The following is a 25,300-nucleotide window of genomic DNA, read 5'->3' as shown; positions in this document are numbered from 1 at the left end:
TCTTTGTGTTGGCTGCTATTTTATAAGATGCTCTTTATTTAAACTTATAGTTATCTGACAACTAGTCTTCTGGCGGATCAGCAGTTCCTACTATCTCTGAATCAAAATAAAGCTCCTTGTTTTCAGCAGCAGGGAAGAACAGACCTGTAAATTGGCTTCTTTTGGTGCCCCTGGAGGTCCTTGACTGATTTCCTGAGGTGTGAAGCCCTGAGGTCGAAGCTGTTGGACATCTGCAGGGAAATTCACAACAGGAGCAGTAATGGGAGCTGGAGGAGTGTAGTTGTCAGGTAGCTGTAAGTTTAAATAAAGAGCATCTTATAAAATAGCAGCCAACACAAAGAGACTACCATCTAGTCATAAAGCGGTGCAAAAAGATCAGGGCATTGCTCATTTCTACACACTGACTAATGATAAAATTGAAAATAATAGTGACAAAATAAATACAAAAGTGGAATTTGCATAAAAGTATTCTTTGCTTAATACCTGAGAGGAAGATTCCCAGTTATAAACAGACCACAGATCTTTTAATTGTATGGTCAAGTCTCTCCTCAGTTCTTGAAATGACAGTGTCCTAAAACTGGGTTCTATAAAATTCCATTGTCTGAGCTTATAATGCAGATACTATATGCATACTGAATCCCTTTATTTGAAATAATCAGCACAGTCTCCACCTAGTGGCTTAGGTAAAGAGTAACCAGGACAGCAGTGGGATAGAGTCCAATAATAATGAATTTTCCTCTCACAAATGCAAAGCATTGGTCTACTATGCAACTGGGACTAATTAATTGTGGGACAACAGTGAATTTATTGTTGCTTTTTCTTTAAATCTTATAATTCTTCTACAATTCAGATGATTTCACATCACAATGCACAAAAAAATCCCCTACTCTTTGAACTATTCTGGTCTAATCCAGTGAGGTGCACTAACTTTCTAACAAATTTTCAGGGGATGTGGGAGTCAGTGTCCAAGTAAGCATTTCTTGCCCATCCCAACTGCTTTTGAACTGAACCGATTAGGAGATCATTTCAAAGGGCAGTTAAGAGTCAATCACATGTGGGTATGGAGTCACATAGAGTCCTGATTGGATAAGGACAGGATATTTCCATCCCTAAACAAGAAACCAAACAGTCAGTGATAGTTGACATGGCCCATGATTAAGACTAGCTTTATATTCCAAATTTATTAACTGCATTTAAATTTTGCCAGCTATTGTTGTAGGATTTGAGTCCTGTGCCCAGCCTACATAAAGGCAAAATACCCTTTTTGAAGTTGAGCATTTGGCAGCATCACTTGCAACTCACAAAGGGAGGACTGATAGATTTCTAGCTCAGCTAAGGTGTGTTCCTGAAATGAATAAGGGATAATAAAAGAGGTAGGTAAGTGTGGTTAATATATCAAAATGAATGGCTTAATTAATACCAATTTTTCTGTTCTTTTATTCTTATCAATGGCATTGGGCTGTAAATGTTTCAAGTGAAAATAGAACATCTACTCTATTCTGTCCAAAAGCCTAAAGAAAGCTTAAAGAATATCGTTCAGTTAAGAATTTCAAATGACCAGTTTGAAACTATTAGACATGATTAAACATAAAGCTAATGGAAAACTGGGAAGCACAGACTCAGGAATCATAGGTAGTCTTGCATTAAACATACATTTTCTTCACCATGGAGGTGAGTAATACAAAATCTTAAGAAATACATTAGATTACAACAGCAGCAATATGCACTCTAAGAGAGCTTGCAGGCAATGCAAAGGTCATGAGATATTGTATATGTAGTGCCTCATGATCAATATAATACAAAATACATCATGACCTCATGACCAAGGCACCTGGTCAAGGTCAAAAAAACCAAATTTCTTCACCTTCCTACTACGGCTACCAATGAATTCCAATCTCTTATAAGACCACAGGACATAGGAGCAGGAGTAGATCATTCGGCCTACATAGTCTGCTCCACCATTCAATGAGATCACAGCTAATCTGATAACCTTCAACTCTACTTTCCTGCCTTTTCCCCATAATCCTTGATTCCCATAATGATTAGAAAGATATCTATCTCACCTTGAAAATAACTGACAACACAGCCCCTACAGCGCCCTGCAGTCAAGAATTTCACAGATTCATAATCCTCAGAGAAAAGAAAAATCGTGTCTTTAGTAGGTGATTACAGTGCGATCATTTCCTTGGTCCTACAATCTCCCAAAAGGGGGAACTTCCTTTCCACATCTATCCTGTCAAGCCACCCAAGTATTTCACATGAATCAATAAGGTCTCCTCTTGTTTTGCAAATGCCTTGCTGAAATCCATGTAGACTACATCAAATGCATTATCCTTATCAACAATCCTGTTTCCCTCCTTAAAAAAAATCAATCAAATTTGTCAACGTGACTTTCCCTAAACAAACCCATACTGACTACTCCTCATGAAAGCAGGGTCTCTCCAAATGCAGATATATTCAGTCCCACAGAATTCTTTCCAATAATATCTCTACCACCAAGGTTAGATTGCTATGTAATTTCCTGATCTATCACTTAGTCCGTTTTTTAATAATGGAATGTTAGCAGTCCTCTGACACCTCAATGTGGCAAGAGGTGTTTTGGAAACTAATGCTGCAGCTCCCCTGAAATCTCTTCCCTTGCCTCCCTGAAAAATCCAATGTACCAATGATGAGGGAACTGCCCAGGAATTTTAAACTTTTGAAGGTTAATTATCTTCCTTGGCAGCCTTCTGAAAGAGTCTTCAACTTCAAGTTAGAGTTGGAGACTTCAAAGGTTTCTGACTCACCTACATGATACTTAGGAAATGCTGGACAGATGCAAATGTCTTCTAACTCCTGGGTTACACTACTCACTCCAGCAAACCCCCAACCCAACCTCATTACCAACCCTTGACACTCACTCTATGCCCCAGACACTCATCCCACCCTGCCTAAACCAATTAACCACCGAATAGCCAACAAAATCCTGACCCTCAGATTCCCCTACTTCCTGATAACCCACTTCCTCCCTACCAACCTTCCACCTGCCACACTGCCAAACCACACCAGACTCCTTCCTTGCTGCCCCCTTAGTACCTACCTTCCTACTATCTTACTACCAATCCCATTCACCCTTACAGTTCGACCGGTCACTGCATCCCCTCACTCGCTGTCTTGCCCCTCCCCCTCACTTGCTCCCCTTCTGCCTCATCCCCTCACTCGCTCGCCAACCCCCTCACCTGTCTCCTGATACCTCCTCTGACTTTCCACCTCACCTTCTCTCTGCAGCTTTGACACATTTAAACATTTTACTTACCAGAATGCAGCAGCAATGGTTTAAAAGGGGACAGGATTTCTAAGATGACTCTTCACTTCTCACTGAGAGGATTGCCATGCTTCATGAGCTCTGCAAGATCCATTAGGAGACAGGCCCAAAAAAAAAAAAATTATAGGAAGGCAAGTCGGTACCATTTTTCCTGTTTTCAGTAAGAAATCAGGATTCTGAACCAGATCTGGAGATTTAGGTCACCACCTGGGTCACTATCATAAAACAGTAGAATGATTATGGCACAAGAAGCTGCCATTCAGCCCATGGTCTCACTGCTGGCTCTCTACAAGAGCAACTCAGCTCATCCGACACTCCCAGCTTTCCCCCCCAACAGCTTGTCAATTTTTCTATTCAGATGATTGTTCATTCCATTTCAAGGGGAGGTGCCAGCATTAGATTATTGCTCATCACTGGATATGTAGTGCAGGGGCCAGGCCAAGGTTCACTGTCCAAATCCCACCCCAGTACAGGTTGAAATTTGAATTGAATGAATCTGGAATATAAAGCTATATCGCAATCACAGACTGTGACAACTATCATCAACCATTGTAAAAATCCATCTGGTTTGTCCTTTGGGGAAAGAAGTCTGCCATCCTTACCTGTTCTGGTTTATATATAACTTCAGACTCACAGCAGTGTGGTTGTTTCTTGACTGTCCTCTGAAATGGCTTAGGAAGTCATTGAAGTTAACTGAAGTTTGTCATCACTGAAAATGTACTTTCAATTTTTTTCTCTCACATCCTTCCTAAAGCAGGGCATCCAGAATTGGACACATTTGAAGCCAAACCTGTGCTTTACTTTGGTCACCAAACGTTTCCTACTTTTGTAGGCTATTCCTCTACTTATGAAGTTCAGGATCCCGTAAGATTTACCCTACAATCTTCAATTATTTATTCCCATATTCCGCAGGGTCCCTTGGCTCTGCAGTCCTATTAGAGTTTTATTCTTTGTTTTAAATTGTCTCCCCAATTCTTCCTAACAAAATGCATATTTCATTATTTCTCTGCTTTAAATTTCATCTTCCAAGTGCCTGCCCATTCCATCAGACCTTCTGATTTCTCTTGCATTCTATCATCATCCTCCTCACTGTTCACAGTACTTGCAAGTTTTGCACCATCTGCAAATTTCAAAATTGTATCTTGACACCAAAGTATAAGTCAATAATACAGGTTGAGAAAATCAGTGTTCCTAACACTGGAACACCCCTGGAAGCCCACTAAAAAGCTTTTTCCCATTTGAAAAACAATAGTTAATCACCACTGTTCCTGTCACTTGTTCAACTTCATATCCATGCTGCTATTGTACATTTTATTCCATGGGCTTTAATTTTGCTAACAAGCCTGTTATTTAAAGTTTTTGAGAAGATTTGCAGCTCGGGTTGTGAATGAGGTTGTAGACTTGCTCGCTGAGCTGGTGTGTTTGATTGCAGATGTTTCGTCACCCTGCTAGGTAATACTGTCAGTGTGTCTCCGGTGAAGGATTGGTGTTCTGTCCTGCTTATTATTTATATGCCTCAGTTTGCTGGGGTAGTTGGCATTACTTACGGTTCTGTTTTTCAGTGGTTTGTATATCGGGTCCAGTTCAATGCATTTGTTGTTGGAGTTCCGATTGGAATGCCAGGCCTCCAGGAATTCCCTGGCATGTCTCTGTTTGGCTTGTGCTATTATGGATGTGTTGTCCCAGTTGAATTCATGTCCTTCTTTGTCCGTGTGTATTGAGACCACTGAGAATTGGTCATATCTCTTGGTGACATGAATTCGAACTGGAAGTAATGCCAACCACCCAGCAAACAGAGGCATATAAATAACAAGCAGGCCAGAGGTGCACCGACGATGTTGCCTAGCATTGCAGATGAAACCTCTGCAATCAAACACACCGGCTCGGTGAGCAAGTCTACAACCTCAAGCCTGTTATTTGGTACTTTATCAAACACCTTCAGGAAGTCCATGCGCAGCAGAACAACCATAATACGTTCATCAACTCCTTATGCTACCTCATCAAATAACTCAAGCAAATTAATGCAACACGAGTTGCCTTCAACAAATCTGTGTTGACTTTCCTTAATTTAGTCAATTTTGTCTACGTGACAGTTAATATTGGCCTGGCATTGTGATATTGAAGATGTTGGAGAATATACCTTGAAATCGTCAACAAGATATCCTAAGTATTGATAATCAAGGATGCTAAGTGTGAAAAATGAAGTGCTCCATTCCTAGCACCAATGTCATTCACTTCATTCAGCACTAGGTTCACCCAAAAAGGGCCAGGGAAAAATGTAACCAAATTAAACTGTTACACTTCTCTCACAGTAACAACTACCAAGGGGCAACAGCACCAAAAAGTACATAGCAATCTGCTGATATAAGCAGTCAAGTATTACTGGGAAAGGGCAAAAACTTAAAAAGATTCTGAGTTCTTCCAATTCTGATCTCCTACCATTCCCGATTTCTTTTATTCCATCATTCATTTCTGTGCCTAAGAATACCTAGGCACTTAGCTCTGGAATTCTCTTCCTAAATGTATCTCAACCCCTCTACTCTGTTCTTTGAAGATACTTCTTTAAACCAATCTTTGACTGAACTTTTGGTCACCTGTGCTTACACCTTTGTGTGGTTTGATAACACTCATGAGAAGCACTGTGGATCATTTTCTTGTGCTGGAAGGGCTATTATACATACAAGTTATTGTTTTCAAGCTAAATTCTTCTCTATAAAATGGAAATGATACCAAATTGATATCTTAAATGGCAATTTTACTGAAATTTGATTTCATATGCAATAGAAAGAATATCTCTGCTAATTTGACAGTCTTATGACGTTGACTAACAACAGATAACAAACCATCCTGAAAAAGATTCCAAAGTTTGCTTCTTTGCTTGGAACGTAGGCAACATAGTTAAATCTAAATCAACAACTAAACAGATATGGGGAGTAGGCAAATGTTTTTAAGAACAATAGGATGGGTCAGAGAATCTATACCTATATTTTTACTGTCCTCTTAACTCTACCTTATTTGAGGCTCTGTTTATTCATTGCATCCAGAAAATGACATCAACTTTAAGAATCAATGGGATCTTCACTTTTGTTGGACACATTTGAGTTTGATCTCTTAACTGTTACTCTACCAATTGCAGAAATGTGCCATTGGAAGGGTTAACATCACTGGCAGAAGGTTAGCACAAATGATAATAACAACAAGTGACACAGGCTGACAGGACTACAGGCACTGTGGAGACATCACCACAAACTGAAATTGCAGTTAATGGTTCCATGAATCCAAAACTAAAAGGATTTTCAGATTAACCCTCTAAGCTCATCATGCCTACAAGAGGTCACTCAGCTGAACTGTAAATCTACTGAAGGAAAGCAATTACAGTCAAAGTAAAATGGAAGACAGCTTTCTCCTCAGAAAGCTAAATAATTTCAAGCAGGGCTAACAAACACTCAGTGCTTTTCCAAATAGAATTTAATGTTTTATAAAGTCAACCAGCACCTAAGTAGCCCTGATCAAGACAGACTTGGAAGTTTAATTGTTACCATTTGAGTAAAATGGCTTATTTTGTTCTTGTGCTATCTGCTGCGAGGCAAGGAGGAGGAGTGGTGGGGGGGGGGGGGGGGGGGGGGGGGGGGGGGTTTAGGTTGGGGGATTACTGCTGACATGTTAAAAGAGGATACCTCCTACTTTGACTGGTATTATACTGTAGTATAAACGAACAACCCAAGTTTCACATGACCAGCCCTTTTCCTGCACCACCTATAATCCCTTCCTTGGATCATTCGCTTGATTCTTTCACCCAATGAAGTAGATATACTTGACAATAAAAATCCAATCAAAACAAACTGGAAGCTTCAAAGACTTTCAAATACCATTTGTAGTTTACTCAGATCAGCAAGGAAGCATCAGTCGCTCAGCTTCTCTTCCTCACAAAAGAACTGTGTGCTGATCTCACCCCACAACCCCAAACAATTACTCAACATTTCAAATTCATTAGCAGTCACAGTTTAAGACGTGTACAAATTAACAGGAATGTGGATTCAAACTTCAGTCTAGATTTTTCAGTTTTGGGTGTAGTTTAGACTTTGATGGCAAGTTCTATTGTATGATAAGCTAATGGGCATGCTACCAAATTAACAATCCAGAGACACTGACCAATATTTCAGAAAACGAGCTCAAGTCTCCATGTGTATATGTGAGAAATTTACTTTTAAAAAGAATTTACAAAAGAATGAATTAAAATGCTGACATCAGTATAAAGGAAACGTGAAGCTGTTGAAACTGAACTGGTTCACTAATGTAATTCAAATTACTGCTCTTGCACTACCTCCGGTCCCATAGAGAGTGACTGCACTGCCCTCTGAAATGGGCTAACCAAACATTCTGTCATATTGCTACATTCTCAGAGCAATTCAAACTGGGCAATAATGGTCAGGTTTTCCAGACATGTTCATATTCTGAGAATCAATTAAAACTTTTTTTTATATATACTGGAATTAAGAAGCTGGAATTAATGGTGATTCATGAAGGCTCTTGAAAAATGCATGTCTGTCTTAACAATTCAAATAGAAGTGTGATACTTGCACCTAATTTGTTGAGGCGAGTCAAACTCTAGTCAAAACTTCACAAACAGTACTGTGTAATTCCAAACAAGGGACCCCATGTCCTCCCTCTATAATGTCAAGCTATTTAGTTTCCCCTTGGAACAAATCTATTCCGCAACAAGTAGCACATTTGCCATTTCTTCAAATCCCCCTTCTGCATTAACTCTAATCAAATAATCATAAGTCAAATAATGTTAACAGCAAGTCAAAGTTTAAAGTTTTACTTAAGTCAAACAGATGAAAAGCACCAGTTTTATGATAACAGTTTTGGGATGAAAAGCTGAAAGTGGAATTCGTGTGCATCGAGATTGGGTGAGGCAGAAAAACGTAGAAAATAGCAGTAAGCATTGGACCATTTGGCCCTTGGAGCCTGTTATGCCATTCATTATGATTATGGCTGATCATCCAACTTAATATTTTGTTCCTGTTTTACTCCCAAACCTTATCATCACTTCAGTTCCAAGTGCTATATCCAACTCCTCCTAGAAATGACAAAATGGTTTGGCCTCGAGTGCTTTCTATTGTAGCGAACTCCACAGGCTTACCACTTGTGCAGAAGAAATTTCTCCTCATCTTAGTCCTAAATGTTTACCCAATCAGCGGGAGCATCCTTTCTGTATTCACCTTGCTAGAATTTTATAGATTTTCCCCTCATTTTTCTGAACTCCTGCCATTCCAGGAATCAGTCTGGTAAACCTTCACTGCGTTCTCTGTGTAGTAAAAACATTCTAGATAAGGAGATCAAAACGACGCACAATATTCCAGGTGTCATCTTACCAAGGCCCTGTACATTTTCAGCAAGACATCCCTGCTGCTGTACTCAAATTCTCTGGATATGAAGGCCAACATACCATTTGCCTCTTGCCTGCCTGCTGCACCGTCCCTTTAGTGACTGGTATAAGAGAATACCCAGACCTTGTTGCATATTCCTTGCTCAATTTACAGCCATTCAGATAATAATTTGTCTTTGCTCCCAAAGTGGATAACCTCACATTTATCCACATTATACTACCATGCATTTACCCATTCATTCAACTTGTCCAAATCTCACAAATATCTCTGTATCCTCCTCTGAGCTAACCCTCCCACCTAGCTTTGTATCATCTGCAATGTGGCATTATTACAATTAGTTCCCTCATTAATATCATTAATATATATTGTGAATGGCTGAGGTCCTAGTACCAATCCCTGCAGTACCCCACTGGCCTTCCACTCCAAAAAAGACCCGTTTATTCCTACTGTTTCCCATCTGCCAACCAGTTTTCTATCCATCTCAACATACTACTTTAAATCCCATGTGCTTTAATTTTACACATTATTGTCTTGTGTGGAAGTAGATCAAAAGGCTTCTGAAAGTCCAAATAGTTCATATCCAGTGGCTCCCCCTTATCAATTCTACGAGATAGATCCTCAAAGAATTCCAGTAGATTTGTCAAACATGATTTCCCTTTCATAAATCCATGCTGACTCTGTCCAATTTTGTCACTGTATTCCAAGTGCTCAGCTATTAAATAATTTATAATGGAGTCGAACAGTTTCCCCATTACTGATGTAAGGCTGACTAGTCTAACTAGTCTATAATTCCTGGTTTTCTGTCTGCCTCCCTTTTTAAATAGAGGGGTTACCATTAGCCATTTTCCAATCCATATGAATAGCTCCAAAGTCTATAGAATTTTGGAAGATGACCACCAATGCATCCACTATGTCTATGGCCACTTCCTTAAGTATTCTGGGATGTAGATTGGAAGCCCCTAGAGATTTATCTACCTTCAATCCCGTCAATTTTCCTGATGTGAAGGTGCTGGTGTTGGACTGGGGTGGTCAAGATCAGAAGGCATATGATACCAGGTTATAGGTCAACAGGTTTATTTGAAATCACAAGCTTTCGGAGCGCAGTTCCTTTATCCGTTCAGTGAAGAAAAGCGCACAGGCACAGAATTTATAGGCAGAGAAATCAAAAGATCGTACAAATGGTGTGAGTGAAGTGTCGACAGGCGGAATAACAAGTCTCTGCAGGTGATCAAACAGTGTCAGATGGTATCAATAAAGGGTCACCAGCTGAATAGCAAGTGAAGGGATGACCTATAATCCGATTAATTGAGGCAGAAAGAAAATTACAAAAAATAAAAATAAAATGGTGTTGGAGGCAAACTAAACGGGTGGAATAACATGATAGATATAAGAGTTGCCTGCCGAAGGTCTAACCAAAGTAACAAGTAATTCGTTTGTATAGTTTTGGATTAAGGTAGAAAAATCATAACTTCCGTTCTGGTCTCCCTGCTATAGAAGGAGGTTGTGAAACTTGAAAGGGTTAAGAAAAGATTTACAAGGATGTTGTCAGGGTTGGAGGGTTTGAGCTAAGGGGAGATGCTGAATAGACTGGGGCTACTTTCCTTGGAGGGTCGAAGGCTGAGGGGTGATCTTGTAGAGGTTTAAAAAAATTAGGAGGGGCATGGATTGGGTAAATGGACAAGGTCTTTTCCTAGGGGTGGGGGAGTCCAAATCTAGACGGTATCAGGTTTAAAGTGAGGTGGAAACATTTAAAAGGGCTCTAAGAGGCAAATTTTTCATGCAGACGGTGGTGTATGTATGGAATAAGCTGCTGGAAGAAGTGGAGGAGGCTGGTACAATTACAACAATAAAAAGGCATCTGGATGGGTATAGGAATAGAAAGGGTTTACAGGGATATGGGCCAAATATTGGCAAATGGGACTAGATTTATTTAGGATATCTAGTCAACATGGACGAGTTGGACCGAAGGGTCTCTTTCCATGCTGTATATCTCTCTGACTCTAAGTTACCAAGGTGGTGGTGTCAAAACAGGACAGTAAGGAAGATTTTACAAAAATAGAGCAGAATAGTAGTGTCATCTTCACAGGTACAGAACTTGACCATCAGTTTCTGCTCGGTGATTCTGCAGCGTTGTGTAGCCTGAAGGCTGCCTTGGAGGATGCTTACACAAAGACCGGAGGCTGAATGTCATTGACCGCTGAAGTGTTCCCCAGCTGGGAGGGTACATTCCTGTCTGGCAATTGTTGCGCGGTGTCCATTCATCTATTGTGTAGCGTCAGTATGGTCTTTCCAACAAACCATGCCTCAGGACATCCTTGCTTGTAGCATATGAGGTAGGCAACATTGGCAGAGTCACATGAGTATCTGCCGTGTACGTCGTGAGTGATGCTCCCATGTATGTTGGCACTGTCCATGTAGATAATCTGGCATATCTTGCAGAGATTGCCATGGCAGGGTTGTGTGGTGTTGTGGTCAATGTCCTGAAGACTGGATAGCTAGCTACGAACAATGGTATGTTTAAGGTTTGGCAATTGCTTGAAGGCGAGAAATGGGGACGTAGGGATGATGTTGGTGAGATGTTCATCGTCACCAATGACATGTTGAAGGCTACGAAGAACATGGCGTAGTTTCTCTGCTCTAGGGAAGTGCTGGATGACAAAGGTTACTCAATTGCTTGGTGTCCTGTGTCTGTGTTTTCAGGAGGTCCATTGCGGTTTTTCACTGTGGTATGTCGGAACTGGCAATCGATGAGTTGAACATTGTATCCCGTTCTAATGAGGGTGTCTTTCAGCGTCTTTAGGTGCCCGTTGCATTCCTCCTTGTCCGAACAGATCCTGTGTATACTCGGGGCTTGTCCACAGGGGATGGCTTCTTTTACAATGTTTAGATTGGAAGCTAGAGAAGTTCAGCATTGTCAGGTTATCCGTGGGCTTGTGGTAGAGTGAGGTACTGAGGTGTCCGTCCTGAATGAGTGTGTTCGAGAATGAGACTGATTTTGAACAGTAGTCCATGATAAGTCTGATGGTAGGATGAAACTTTTCGATATCGTTGTGTATTCATTTCAGTGATTCTTTGCCATGAATCCAAAAGGAAGAATTTGTTGTCGATATATCTGGTATATAGCATTGGCTGGACATCCTGTGTAGCAAAGAAGTCTTGCTCAAACTTGTGCATGAAAATGTTGGCGTATTGGGGTGCAAGTGTGGTCTTCATGTTTGGATGAGGAGCTGGTTCTCTGCCCATGTCAAGGGCATCGTAAAACCCATTGTACAAGGAACCTCAGCTTCTGTGGCGACATTACAGATTTCTTACAGAAACTCAGCACCCACGGACCAGTTGAACCAGGAACATTTCTCGTCACAATAGGCGTTTCAGCACTCTACACCAGCATCCCCCATGACAAGGGCATTGCTGCAACAGCCTCAGTACTCAATGCCAACAACTCAAGAGTTACAGGGAGAAAGCAGGAGAATGGGGTTGAGGAACTTAACAGCCGTGATTGAATGGCGGAGCAGACTCGATGGGCCGAATGGCCTGACTTTTGCTCCTATGTCATATGGTCTTAACTGCCAATTTCTAGATGCCATCCTACAACTCATCCGCTTCATCCTTGACCACAACATTTTCACCTTCGACAAGGGGCTCTTCATCCAGGCACATGGAACAGCCTTGGGGACCAAATTTGCACTCCAATATATGCCAAAATTTTCATGCACAAGTTTGAGCAAGACTTCTTTGCTGCACAAGACCTCCAACCAACACTATACACCAGATACATTGACAATATTTTCTCCCTTTAGACTCATGGCAAAGAATCATTGAAACGACTACACAACAATATCAACAAGTTTCATCTCACCATTAGACTTACCATGGACTACTCTTCAGAATTAATTTCATTCTTAGACACATGCATTTCCATCAAGGACGGACACCTCAGCACTTCCCTCTACTGCAAGCCCGCGGATAACCTCACAATGCTGCACTTCTCTAGCTTCCACCCTAAACACGTCAAAGAAACCATTCCCTATGGACAAGCTCTGTGTATACACAGGATCTGCTCAGATGAGGAGGAATGTGACGGACACCTACAGACACTGAAAGTCACCCTCATAAGAACAAGATCCGATGCTTAACTCATCGATTGCCAGTTCCAATGTGCCACAGCTAAAAACTGCAACAACCTCCTGAGAACACAGACACAGGACACCGACTGATAGAGTACCCTTCATCGTCCAGAATTTCCCCGGAGCAGAGAAACTGCGTCATGATCTTTGTAGCCCTCAACACTGCATTGAAACATTGCATTGATGATGACAAACATCATGCCAAGATCATCCCCACGCTTCCACTTCTCGCCTTCACACAACTGCCAAACCTTAAACAGACCATCATTCGTAGCAAACTACCCAGCTTTCAGGAGAACATCGACCACAACACCACACAAGCTTGCTATGGCAAACTGTGCAAGATATGCGGGATATCTGTGCACGTGGGAACACCACTCACGACGTACATGGCAGATACTCATGTGACTCGGCCAACGTTGTCTACCTCACATGCCGCATGCAGACGCTACGACAACAGATGAATGAACACCATGCAACAATCACCATTCGGGGATGTTACCTCCCAGTTGCAGAACACTTCAGTGGTCAAGAACATTCAGCCTTCGGCCTTCGGGTAAGCGTCCTCCAAAGCTGCCAAGATACACAACAATGCAGAATCGCCGAGTAGAAACTGATAGCTAAGTTCTGTACCCATGAAGACAGCCTCACTCATGATCTTGGGTTCACACTTCATGTCAGCTCTGACGAAGAGTCATCTAGACTCGAAATGTTAGCTTGCTCCCTCTCCATGGATGCTGCCTGACCCGCTTTGATCTCCAGCATTTGCTTTCTTCAGTACAGATTCCAGCATCTGCAGTAATTTGCTCCTGCCACAGTTATGTTGTTTTTTTCCTGGCCAATACATATGCCTCTTCCTTGGATCTAATACTAGCTGCAATTTTCCTTGTAAGCCACGGTTTGCCCACTTACCTTGGCTTGTGTCTGACAGAATGCACAATTGTTGCAGTTCAACCACGCGCTGTTTGAACTTCTGCCATTACATTTCCACCGTCATCCCTGTAAGTATCATCCCCGATCTATCATAGCTAATTCATTCCCCACACCATTGTAATTTCCTCTATTTAGATTCAGGTCCCTGGTCTCAAATTCAACTACATTAGTCTCTATCTTGATGAGGAATTCTGCCATATTATGGTTGCTCATCTCTAAGAGGCCTCAACAACTAGATTGCCCACTATTCCTTTCTCATTTCACAACAGCCAGACTAGGAGTTTCCAGCTGGTTCTTCTTCAATATGTTAGTGCGAAAAACCACCCTGTGTACATTCCAGGAATTCCTTCTCTATGGTATTGCTCCTAATTTGATTGGTCTAATCTATAGGGTAACCTTATAGAGGTTTATAAAGTAATGAGGGGCATAGCTAAGGTGAACAGCAAAGGTCTGTTCCCTTAGGTGGGGGAGTTCAAAACTAGAGGGCATATTTTTAAGGTGACAGGAGAAAGATTTAAAAAGGATACGAAAGGCAACTTTTTGAGTGGATAGTGTTTGGAATGAACTGCCAGAGGATGCAGGTATAGTTACAAGGTTTAAAAGACATTCAGATAAGTACATCAATAGCAAAGATTTATAGGGATATGGGCCAAATACAGGCAAGTGGGACTAGTTTAGTTTCGGAACATGGTCAGCAAGAACTTGTTGAATTGAAGGGTCTGTTTACGTGCAGTATAATCTATGACTATGTGCAGATTAAAGTCACCCATTAATTACAAAAATTCCTTCATTGCATGTGATGAGCAGTCACTGTGACTCTATGTTCAGAGGGTCAATAATGTGGAAAAAAAATACAAAAGTGAAATGAGAAAATGGCCTAGTTATATCCACTCCTGCTACTTCCATACACCTCACGCACATTCCCTGGACTAGCAGCTCATGTAGTATTCCATTTGAGATACTACAGCATATAAAGTCAGTTCATCACAACTGGACTAAAACACCAACTGTATGATTAGCAAGAAGCATAACTTACCATTTTCTTTCTTTGCCCTGCTCGTACTGCCGGAGGGTCATTCCATCCATCCTGGAACCCTATTGAAAGTAAATAGCATGACATTATCCATATGCAAAGAGATCTTGTGCATAATACTGCTGACAAAAATGCTTTTTTTTAAGACTTCCAAGTCTACAATCACTTCATTGCTATTACATCAAGCTCAGTAACATCATTATTGTTTTTTGCATGATAAAGTTAACACAGCAAAGCTTCAATATTTAAATGCTTTCAGTCACAGACCCTCATTATTAGTACCGGAGAGCACTTTAATATAATCTACCCCCAGGCATCTTGAAAGAATCTTTGAAAAGCATTCGTTCGAGCATAATGATATATTTAAGCTGTCCATTGCTGCCTCTGCACCTTCAATGCATTGTTTGATGTACAGTCACAACCTCAAGATGAATCTCAGCAGGAACAACCTTTCACCACAAAGTCTGTGACCTTACCACAGAGGTCAGTGAAGTCTGCAACGGACCACCCATTAATTACTAAGTTATTAGCCTAAGTCTTCAAGTGCAGTGTTAAGCATTTTCATCATCAATAATCCCATGGGTCAGTTTTCCTTATCAGTTGGGTTCTACACGCTGAAAACGCATGCTATTTCACAAGGAACCCGTTGGCAACTTACTGAAACCTCTGAACAAAAAAGCGACAATTCATTTTAGCAGGGATTAACACAGAATAAAGCTCTGGTTTCCCATGAAGAGCTCTGCTGTCTGGATTAAGCCACTTATTCACATTTATTAACATGACCACTCAACGGCATCAGCTGGGAACACCTTAGTGTACTAAAGCCCTGTTTTATCCAGTGCAGAACAGGAGCTCACACCCATCACACAGAGAAATATGCTGATGGGAGTGAAATAGTTTGCTCCCTGTGGCAAAGGAAAAAGTGGACAGTGTCAGGGAAAGAAGTACCATGATTCAACCCAACCAGTTATTTTACATATCCTACCATTTATTCAACGGCAGGATACATTGAGCTTGCAAGTAGGTCACCTTGCCTAATTTAGAAATGAAGTTACAAACAGTTTATAGAACCTAATGAGGGGGATTTAAAATTTAAAGAAAAATAAACAAAAATGGAAACAAAGAAACAGCAATATCTTTCAATGAAAGCATGGCACAAATGAATAGAAAACAAAGTGGATTGGTGCAACCATACTGCACAAATCCAGCTCCAGTTTCGTTACAAAGGTAACTTTCAAAATGTCTCAAGTAAACATTCTAATCAAGAATCAGAACTCCTTTCTTTTAAATATAACCAAACGAACTGAACAGAGGAACATCAGTGTTCTTCATACTGTTTAACAGATATAATATCAGTTTATAGATTATTTTTGAATTATATGGAAGAAACGTTTTTGTAAGAATAGTACTAAAACAGATGTGAAAAATCTAAAGATCTCAGATGTGAAAGAGATACAGGCCATGAAGAACACTAGCGTTTCAACAGAAAAGCCATCATACAAGGCTAGCTGATCCAGCCAGGACACTTGTTATTATCCTTTCACCTGATGCACAAGAGCGGTTTTGTAGCCATGGAAGGAATCCTGAAAAACCAAAGAATATAGGGAGGTTCTATGGACAATCAAGATAACAGTCAGAATACTACACACAAGCAGATAAATACTAATTCAGCCTATTACACATATTAGAATAAGGAGATGCAAATGCCTAATCTCCTACCATTTATCATATAGCCAACAAAGCAGAGCACGTAGCAATGATTATTAACCCTTGTATCATGCATCCACATGTTGTTATCCTTTACTATCTTGCACTATAGGGAAGTACTTCTGTCAAGAAGCATGCAGATTTGCTCTTCATGTAAAATTAATACTTAAGCCTAACAGCAAAATTAAGCATAAAATGCACACCAATCAAACATGAGCAGATAGCACTAGTCAATGCGGGGTCCAAGCTTCAGCACTAAAGGTAAAAGAGACTAATGTGCGGAAGCTGCTGTGAACTCTGAGCAACTATGGAAAATGATCTGTGGCACTGTTATCAGTTAGCAAAAGCTCCTGAACCTCATCTTTAGACCATCTTTTAGTGCTGACTGTTCAGTTAGTTTCCAGCCTTGTTAACATTGCTCCACTAAACATGATATATTAAATGCTTTTAAAATGACAGAATCCACTGAGCAACTTCCATGATTAACCAGAATGAAGCTTTAGCAGACTCCTCTTTGGATGAAGAGGAACAATAGCAGGAAATTATCTGTAATCATAGATAAAACAGGAATAGCACAAAGTGAGTTCCATGTAATTTAGTTACATGCATGCTAATTTTAAATGATTGCATTAAGGTAACGTAAAGCTCTGTTTGATGAAAGGTGCCAAAGTGGTTTCATTAAAATGTAAAAAGGTTTAAAATTTTCCTTAACTGAGGCACATCATTCAGCTAAGTTGGGGGATTTTTCAAGTTTGGATATTTTAGCCTTCCTGTTGTTTCTGTAGATGATTTAAACAGTATGACAACTCTCTGCCAATACTGAAATATTCACATCACTAGCTTTTGCACAATTAAACAAGTATGATGTGGATCAGACTTTTGGATAAGAATAAGTGATCTCTATTCTACTTTATGCTAAGGATTGCAGCAGATTCATCCTAATGATATCAGAAACAGGCTGGCTGAATCTCAGAGAAAAAAAGAGATATAGATGAAAAATTGATTCTGCCCTGTCCATTAGCAATCTGGGATTAGATGAGGACACCAGTACATACTGTGGGCTAACCAATAGGTTCCTCTAACCACAGACACTAATACGAAATGGTATGACTCTTTCAACTGTGCCAGTTTTTTTCACTGAAGTTCTATCATTGCACTCCCCTTAGTAAAATATTCCCACCAGACTTGCATCATAAAGCACTCGTTTTTAGCATTTCAGGAATGTTCTGAGTCTGTTGTACAAACAAAACTTTCAGATCATACTCAACATGGATCTGAATCAATGAACTAGAGAACATCCGTAAGGGAAAGTACCTGATGAACCATTAAGGTTGTTCTAAATGACTCTTACCTACCTCCCTGTAACTACAGTTCTTTTTATAATACTCACCAGAAATCGTTTTAGCCTTTGATACAATCTATCAAATCTTGTGCTCAAATAATCTAGGAGCACATTTACAGTAGAATGCAAATGTGGAATTCCCAGTGAAACGTGAAACAATCGATTTGTAGAATATTCCAGGTCTAACTGCATCAAGTTCTACGTTCTCAACAAATGGACATTAACAGAGACTCTAAACTAATGATCACAGACAATAATAGACTAAATAGAATGTGAATAGACGGACAGGTAGTTTAGTGAAAAGTTGTGTTATATAACAGTGTGAACAAATAGATAAGGTAGATTAAAAAAATGATAAAATAATCTATAATATAGTTGATGCTCCAAGAAATTATCTGAACATTGCACAATTGCATTAGGACTCTATGATTGTGGTGCAGCATGAAATATTGCCTTGTACTCCACTCAAGGCATTACAGGGCCGGTTTTTCTAGATTGCCCCTATCTGGACAGTATACAGAAGATGAACACTCAGTTGATCCTCTCTCCTTCCACACTGGGGGCATGTTAATAAATGAAAGAAACCCTGGTAATTGACTGCCCAATAGCAGGGCTTCATGATTCCAGCATGGTTTAGAAATTCAAATGTGACTGGGAAATTCTGGATGCTAGAGATCATGAGGTACTGATTGAAGTAAATCTTTGAGAAATTGCCTGAAGATCATCTGCCCGCTCCCCAAAATGGCTAAGCTTAGGGGGATTCATAGGAAGAGCACATTGGGCTTTTGTGAACAGTCACCAAGTATTCCAGAGAAATGGAGGCGAGGCTGGAAACACTCTTCTAAATGCTGCAGCCTGGCCTGTATACACCAATTGGAAGTTGGATGGATCAGTAATGTTAAACAGAAACACAGCCAACAATCTAGGCATCTTCTTCTTTCTCAAAATTTGTATCTGCAGAACACCAAATTCCTGGGCACAAGAGCTAGCAAACTCAGCTCTGGCAGACTTGTTCACACAAGACAGGCAACCATGCCAGTATCAGAAATTTTCACCAAGAATAACCACGAAACTAAAATTTATCAACACACTTTGTTATAGTCAGCCAGTCAACAACTAGTTGCATTTCATTTTACCGATCTGCAACCCACAGCTTTTAGCAATAAACACAATTCTGAGTTTAGCATCAAGTCAGCAGTAATTCAAATAGGATTGATACAAAAAAATTAATTTCAACAATAATTAAAAGTACCGGGACAATAAATTCTTGATGCTGAAGGTTTGTGCATCAACATGCCATAGAATAGGAGGACATACAATTGCATCTGCAATCCTCCAAATGCAAGTTCACAACCTTGTCCAAAGTTATCAAAGATCTTTCATAACAATAAGTGAGAAAAATGCAGACTTGTCTCCTGACAGAAGCCCTGCAGCCGGTAAAAAGTATTGCTGATAGGAGCTCAGGAATCAGGGTAGCTTCAAATGCTATCAGCTAAGACAATGGAACCCCAATAAACTGACAGAATAAGGGATCAAATAACAAAGTTCTTAAAGTGAGAAGAAAATAGAAGGCAACTTTTTCACAGTCATGATTCTCTCAGTTCTTGGAATGCACAAGCCAGCATTCAACACTGTTAGTCAGTAAAGTGTTTCTAGTGATGAGCAATTTCATCCTTACTGAACTACTGGGAGGAATGGACAAGAATCTCTCCCTTCCCCCACTTAGTGAGATGATGTTCAGCTTCTACTCGGCAACTCTCAACATGCCATGCTGAAATCTGAAACTGAAAACCATTTCTGAATAACACAAATAATTCAACAAAATGTGTTTTTTCAGTAATCTAATAAACAATACAAGTTTTGATGAAATTACCAATCTAGGGCACTTGTGCTGATTTGTGATGGTTAAGACAGACATCCATCAATTTGTCAATTTTGCTGATAACAAGGTTTCAGGAAGTCACCCTCAACCCCAGCCAGTTCACAGATGTAGTTCTCAGCAATGGAACTTTTTTCAGCCTCCATAAGAAGTAACAATGCCTGTTCCAGTTGTTCAACATTTATGAGGAGGAAATAATTTAATTTAAACAGAAATAGAGAAATTTTCATTCAAATTACTGGCAGATAAAGCAAACTGCTGCCTCACAGAAAATGAGCCTTAGCAGTGCTACAGTTCACTGCTGCCAAACTGTTCATGAGTACGTCAACCAATGATAAACTCCATAGCATTCTTAGATGCATTAACTAATGCACTAATCTAGCGATTAATTTGGTGATTCCAAAATAAAACCATTTAGAAAGCTTCTTTCTAGGCTTCATAAGCAGAGCCATGCACAAATAGTTTGAGGAACAATTGCCTATATATCCAAACAAGTCCACATAAAGCTACAAAATCAGCAAGGTTTTAAATACAATTCCATCTTCTTGAAAGATTTGGTGCCTTGGGAGCAAATGGAACAAGCTTTCAGTTGGAACTAGGAATGAGATTTATCTACTACATTATTTTTGTAGTTTGCTTCAATATTCCAGGCATCATTCTCTCTACAAGTGGACAGACTGGGCGTAAAGCCTCATGTGAGGGTCTGTTCTGTTGTTCTTCAACCAGACACTTGGGAGTGCTGGAAAATCAGAAGTTGATTTATGCTGTAGAAGGAAAACTGGAGGTTGAGGGGTGGGCAAAATGTAATTTTTAGAAACATTAACCTTATAATACATCTATAAGGAATGCATAGTACTTAAAAGTCATGTCTACCAATTAGAAAATGTGATGCAACTCGCAAAATTAAATATTGTACATATTGCTCTTTTAGAACCTTCATATGAACCAGGTGCAAAAGCTAAATTGCTGTATTATTTACTGTGCTATTGAACTGAAACATAAACCAGTCTTTGCTTTTGTTGCATCCAAGAATGGATCAATGATTGCTCTTCAAAAGCAAGCTCAAATTTACGCAGGTTTTTTGTGGCAGAGTCAGCACATTGACAAGTGAAAATAAACTGTTAGTTAAATATGCAATCAATCAGTTTAAGTGCAACAACTTGTAATATGTTTGAAACTTCATGCAAAGTGTGGCACACGTCCAATTAATGCATTTATTAATTGAGGCAGTGCATTTGGTAGCAGCTAGAAACGGAGTACCTGTTTGAGGAGGAGGAGGAGGAACTGCTGCAGATGTGAACTGCTTGGAGGACGGAGCTCCAGGGACTCCTGTTCCAGAGGGGTGTGGGAAGGTGGAGTGAATGCCTGGTAGAGACGTAGGAGGCTGGGGTTGATACTGGTGAGATGGGTAAGTTGGCAGTGGCCCAGGTTGTGCTGTGTGGCTGGGTGGCAATGTATTAGACGATGGATAGGATGGCATGGAGGCAGGGATCATTAGCGATGGTCCTGGCATGGAGACACCAGGAATTGTCGGGCCACTCAGGGAGGCTGTAGGTAGAGATGGACCAGTCAACCTTGAACCTGGCAAAGGATTCTGAAGAGGATAGGCTGGGAGACCACTTGGAGGAACCTTTGGCTGTCCAAAATTCTGGAACTGTGTAAAGGCTGTAGAGAAAAAGACATTAAAATGAATCCAAGTAATGCCACTAAAACAATGTTTAATTTGAATTTACCTTTTCCTGTTTTTGATTAGCCACTCCTTGGCAGATACTTTTCATATTAAATCTCACCATGAATTAAGCCTCACAGTCTTGCATTCAAACCTCTAAAGACAGCAGTGCATTTCTCATTCTTATACCCTGTTCCAAAATACTGGAGAATTGTAAGGGCCATTCAGAGACTGTTAGGGCAGACACGGCAAACAACTTTGAACTTGGGAAAAGATTCTGGCAGCTACAACACCTAAAACCTATATAGTGTGCTTAAAATGAATAACTTGCATTGACACAGTGCCTTTACCAGTGCTTCAGAGGAGAGTTAACACATTTTCCACTGAGGCACAAAGGACAGGAACTTGGAGAGAATCCAGGTGAGAATCAAATCTAGTAATGGTAGCAAGGAAACTAAGCCAAACTGGAAGGTAGCAGAAACAGGACAGAATCAAATAGGGTTAAAAAACAAAATGTTAAAAAGGTAAAATTAAAAGGCATTCTATTTGAACAATACATGCAGTATTTGCAACAAGGTAAGTGAATTCACAGCAGAAATCAAAGTAAACAGATATGATCTAATTTTCATTATGGAGATGTGGCTAAAGGGGTGACCAAAACAAGGAACTGAATAACAACGATATTCAAGATTTAGGAAAGGCAGGCAAAAAGGAAAAGAAAGTGTGGTTGTGTTGTTAATAAAGAGTTAGATTAGTACATTCGAGACAGATCTTAGATCAGAAGATCAAGATGTAGAATCCATTTTGCTTGAAACTAAGAAACAGCAAGGAGCAACAAACATTTGTGGCAGTTGTCCATACAGTAGAGATAACGTAGGATCTGGTCATAAATCAGGAAATTAGAGGTGCATGTAAAAAGGTTAATGAAGTATCCATGGAAGGCTTCAATCCAGGTAAATTTAATTAGCACTAATGCCGTGGCAGGATGAATTCCTGGAACATGTATGAATGTTTTCAGGAACAGAATGTTGAATAATGAGTTAAAGAGCAGGATGTTTTAGATACAATATTGTGCAATGATTAATAATTAGTAATTAATAATCTCATTGTAGAGAAGACTTTAGGAACAGTGACCATAATATGGCAGAATTTTACATTACGATTCTGGCGGATTGGGAAACATCAGAAGTTACAATAGCAGACAGATGATGGTTGGTATATATATTTCTCTGAGACACGAAAACCCAGCAGCTAAAGTGATCAAACTGTGGTTAACAAGAGAAGTTAAATATTATATTAGACCAAAGGAGGAGGCTTTTAAGTGGACAGAAAAGTAGTAAGCCTGAAGAGTGGGAGCAATTTAGAATTTAGCAAAGTTCAAAAAACGGTAAAAGTAAACTTGAGAAAACTGAAATGGACTGGAAAAGGTATACAAAGAAAAAAAGGTTAGCAAAGACAAACATGGGTAAATTACAGGCAGAGATGGGATAATTTATAATGGGGAATGAGAGCGAGGCAGAGAAACTAACAAAAACTGACATGGATAATGGGGGCCAAATATAATATTTTCAAGTTTGCTGGTGACCAAAAACCAAGTAGGAATGTGGGTCCTTGCTGCAATTGTACAGAACTTTAGACAGACTGCACCTGGAATACTGGACAATATTAAGTGTACCATTGACAGTCAGACAAAATAGTGGGTTCTTCAGAAAATTGACGTTATGAGGAATTGTTTGAGGCAGTGACTTCAGGAAGGCTCAAATATTTTAGAGATAGTAGGAACTGCAGATGCTGGAGAATCTGAGACAACAAGGTGCAGGGCTGGATGAACACAGCAGGCCAAGCAGCAATTAGGAGCAGAGAGGCTGACGTTTTGGGCCTAGACCCTTCATCAGAAAAGGGGGAGGGGAAGGGGGTCCTGAAATAAATAGGGAGAGAGTGGGAGGCGGATAGAAGATGGATAGAGGAGAGGATAGGTGGACAGGAAACAAACAGGTCGAAGAGGTGGGGATGGGGCCAGTAAAGGTGAGTGTAGGTGGGGAGTTAGGCCCTCCGCTTCTTCCTGTCCCGCAGGCCCCACCAGTCCCCCTCCACTGATACCCTCGTCCGCTTAGCCGAACTCGTCTTCACACTCAACAACTTCTCTTTCAATTCCTCCCACTTCCTACAGACAAAGGGGGTAGCCATGGGTACCCGCATGGGCCCAAGCTACGCCTGCCTCTTTGTAGGTTACGTGGAACAATCCCTCTTCCGTACCTACACCGGCCCTAAACCCCACCTCTTCCTCCGTTACATTGATGACTGTATCGGCGCCGCCTCGTGCTCCCACGAGGAGCTCGAACAGTTCATCCACTTCACTAACACCTTCCACTCCAACCTTAAGTTTACCTGGACCATCTCTAACACCTCTCTCCCCTTCCTGGAATTCTCTGTCTCCATATCGGGCAACCACCTAGAAACCGATGTTCATTTCAAGCCCACCGACTCCCACAGCTACCTAGAATACTCCTCCTCCCACCCACCTTCCTGCAAAAATGCTATCCCCTATTCCCAATTCCTTCGCCTCCGCCGCATCTGCTCCCAGGATGAGGCATTCCACTCCCGTACATCTCAGTTGTCCTCGTTTTTCAAGGACCGTAACTTCCCCCCCTCAGTGGTCGAGAACGCCCTCAACCGTGTCTCCCACATCTCCCGCACCTCATTCCTCACACCCCGTCCACGCAATAAGAACCAAAAAAAGAATCCCCCTCGTCCTCACGTACCACCCCACCAACCTCCGGATCCAACGCATCATCCTCCGACACTTCCACCATCTGCAATCCGACCCCACCACCAAAGACATCTTTCCCTCCCCACCCTTATCTGCTTTCCGGAGGGACCACTCTCTCCGTGACTCCCTTGTCCACTCCACACTCCCCTCCAGCTCCACCACACCCGGCACTTTTCCCTGCAACCGCAGGAAGTGCTATACCTGCCCCCATACCTCCTCCCTCACCCCCATCCCAGGCCCCAAGAAGACTTTCCACATCAAGCAGATGTTCACCTGCACATCTGCTAATGTGGTATACTGCATCCGCTGTACCCGGTGTGGCTTCCTCTACATCGGGGAAACCAAGCGGAGGCTCGGGGACCGCTTCGCAGAACACCTACGCTCGGTTCGCAATAAACAACTGCACCTCCCAGTCGCGAACTGTTTCAACTCCCCGTCCCATTCCTCAGACGACATGTCCATCCTGGGCCTCCTGCAGTGCCACAACGATGCCACCCAAAGGTTGCAGGAACAGCAACTCATATTCCGCTTGGGAACCCTGCAGCCCAATGGTATCAATGTGGATTTCACAAGTTTCAAAATCTCCCCTCCCCCTACCGCATCCCAAAACCAGTCCAGCTCGTCTCTGCCTCCCTAACCTGTTCTTCCTCCCACCTATCCCCTCCTCCCACCTCAAGCCGCACCTCCATCTCCTACCGACCAACCTCATCCCGCCCCCTTGACCTGTCCGTCCTACCTGGACTGACCTATCCCCTTCCTAACTCCCCACCTACACTCACCTTTACTGGCCCCATCCCCGCCTCTTTGACCTGTTTGTTTCCTCTCCACCTATCTTTTCCTCTATCCATCTTCTATCCGCCTCCCACTCTCTCCCTATTTATTTCAGAACCCCCTTCCCCTCCCACTTTTCTGATGAAGGGTCTAGGCCCGAAACGTCAGCCTCTCTGCTCCTATGATGCTGCTTGGCCTGCTGTGTTCATCCAGCCCTGCAGCTTGTTGTCTCAAATATTTTAGGCATGCGATACAAACAAGAGGGAAAAGAGGTTACTCAGCGCACATTACCTGGAAAAACATGGACAAGAAAAGACCTAAATGGCATGGATAAACAATATCAAAACATGGACTGGCCTCTCTATAGACTGG

The 25,300-nt window shown here is 41.2% G+C and overlaps 1 protein-coding gene across 5 annotated transcripts in view; it reads right to left on the bottom strand.

Moving 5' to 3' along the window:
- sec31b (SEC31 homolog B, COPII coat complex component) overlaps positions 1–25,300 on the bottom strand; it is a 93,764-nt gene that overhangs the window by 13,510 nt on the left and 54,954 nt on the right. For 3 of the 5 annotated variants that reach the window (XM_048616262.1, XM_048616264.1, XM_048616263.1), the window contains 4 exons: positions 20,979–21,383; positions 16,335–16,373; positions 14,794–14,852; positions 145–291 (listed from right to left, as the gene is read on the bottom strand). In XM_048616262.1, the coding sequence (XP_048472219.1) occupies positions 145–291; positions 14,794–14,852; positions 16,335–16,373; positions 20,979–21,383 (650 nt within the window). The remainder of the gene's footprint in view (positions 1–144; positions 292–14,793; positions 14,853–16,334; positions 16,374–20,978; positions 21,384–25,300) is intronic. The other 2 variants (XM_048616265.1, XM_048616266.1) reach the window with 1 other exon arrangement.

This window comes from Rhincodon typus, chromosome 34 (genome assembly GCF_021869965.1).
Source record: "Rhincodon typus isolate 14 chromosome 34, sRhiTyp1.1, whole genome shotgun sequence".
Classification (NCBI taxonomy): Eukaryota; Metazoa; Chordata; class Chondrichthyes; order Orectolobiformes; family Rhincodontidae; genus Rhincodon; species Rhincodon typus.
This window is presented reverse-complemented; position numbering and strand designations above follow the sequence as displayed.